General features: G+C 41.9%; 2 protein-coding genes across 2 annotated transcripts in view; one reads left to right on the top strand and one right to left on the bottom strand.

The window, feature by feature from the left end:
* Positions 1-566, bottom strand: part of LOC102822579 (26S proteasome non-ATPase regulatory subunit 10-like) — a 3163-nt gene extending 2597 nt beyond the window's left edge. The window contains exon 1 of the mRNA XM_006865120.1: positions 6-566. Within this exon, the coding sequence (XP_006865182.1) occupies positions 6-566 (561 nt within the window). The remainder of the gene's footprint in view (positions 1-5) is intronic.
* Positions 1-1975, top strand: part of PTPMT1 (protein tyrosine phosphatase, mitochondrial 1) — a 29959-nt gene that overhangs the window by 3031 nt on the left and 24953 nt on the right. The gene's annotated exons all lie outside the window — the stretch shown is intronic.

Here is a 1975-nt window from a genome sequence, read left to right on the forward strand (position 1 = left end):
TTTGCTTCTTCCACTCTCTCCTCATCACAGGCTAAGTGTAGAGGAGTGTTACCCTCAGTGTCTTGGATATTTGTGGATGCTTTGTAGTACAGAAAGATATGAATCATCTTCAAGTTACCCTTGGCTGCTGCCCGGTGCATTGCTGTTGCCTCAAAATGGTCCTTAGCATCTGGATTAGCCCCACCTTCTAGCAACATGACAGCAATCTCGTGCCTGTTTTTGGAAGCTGCATAGTGCAGTGGAGTACAGCCATTCTGATTGACAGCATTCACTTGAGCACCTTTTCCCAGAAGGGCTTTTACAATCTCATCCCTGCCAGCAGAAGCAGCAATATGAAGAGGAGTCCAACCTACATCATATTTATCATTCACTGGCACTCCAAGCTGTAGCAAGAATTCAACTATTTCTGTGTGTCCCGCTGAACATGCCCAATGCAATACAGTTCTGTTGTCCCGGTCCGTTTTAGTAGCCAGGGATTTATCGGCCAAGATCCTCTCCTTCAACTCCTCCATCTCCCCATTGTAGGCCAGGTTGCAGACCATAAGGTTAGACACACACCCCTCCATTTCGCTTTCCTCAGGCTCTCCTGTACAACTCTTTTTAAGTCTCTTCTCTCAAGTCTTTTTGGGTGTATACTGAGGAATGGAATTGCTGGGTCATATGGTAATTTTCACTTCAACATAAAGAGAGCAAAAATCTTCACAACTGGACCAAGGATTAAAAAATTTTTTTTAAAAAGATTGACGTTGTTAAGGATTTTATTTTACTTAGATCTATGATCAATGTCCATGGAAGCATCAGTCAGGCAATCAAAGGATATATTTGAATTGGACAAATCTGTTATAAAAGATCTCTTTATTTAAAAGCAAAGATGTTACTTTGACAACTGTGATATACCTGACTCAATCACCTCATATAGATGTGGAAGCTGGGCAAGTACTAAGACAGGAGAAGTGACACCTTTGAATAAGGATGTTGACAAAGAATACAGAATAAACTATGGAGTGCCAGAAGAACAAACAAATTTGTCATGGAAGAAGTACAGCTAGAATGCTCCTTAGACTCAAGGATGGCAAGACTTTGTCTTAGGAACTTTGGACATGTCATAAGAAGGGACCAATCCCTGGAGAAGGACTTCATGCTTGGGAAGGTAGAAGGCCAACAAAAAAGAGGAAGACCCTCAAGGAAATGGGCTGCCACAATGGGTTGAAAGGTAAGAATGATTGTGAGGATGACTCAGGATCATGCAGTGCTCTGTTCTCTTGTCCATAGTGTTACTGTGAATTGGAACTGCAACTTAAGGGCACCTAACAACAATGGTAGTACTATTGGTCATTTTCTGAGGAACCACCATATTGTTTTCCACAACAGTTGTAGCATTTTGCATTCCCACTAGCAATAACAGTTTCAACATTTTTTATTTTCAGTTTTTTGTTGTTTATCTTAACCCTCCTTGTTGTTGCTGTTGTTGTTAAGTGCTGTTGAGTTGGTTCCTACTCATAGCGGGCCTATATAGGGTTTCTGGGGAGCAGCTGGTGGGTTTGAACTGCTAACCTTGTGGTTAACTGGGACCCCTGGTAGGAGTGAAATGGCATATCATTGTGATTTTGATCTGTAACTCATTAAGAGGAGCATCTTTTCCAGAATGATGCTTTTTGAGTGTCTTTGCCATACTGAGAGTCCTAGTCTGACAGGTAGTCTGTAGTTTAGTGAAGCCGAGATTTGACAGTGGTTCAAGGAGCCTCAGCCTGGATCATCTCTTTTCATGGTAAGGTTTCTTATCAGTGTGCCTTCCAATGCTTTTATCCATTGGTGACCATCAATTATTTCACTATAAAAACCACCCAAACCTGTTGCCATAAAGTCCATTGTGATTCATGAGGACCCTATGTGTTAAGAGTAGAGCTGCTCCACAGGAGTTTCTGGGCTCTAATCTTTACTCTGGTAGTGTAGTGGTTATGAATTGGGCTGCAAG

The sequence above is a fragment of the Chrysochloris asiatica genome, unplaced genomic scaffold, assembly GCF_000296735.1.
Source record: "Chrysochloris asiatica unplaced genomic scaffold, ChrAsi1.0 scaffold00075, whole genome shotgun sequence".
Lineage (NCBI taxonomy): Eukaryota > Metazoa > Chordata > Mammalia > Afrosoricida > Chrysochloridae > Chrysochloris > Chrysochloris asiatica.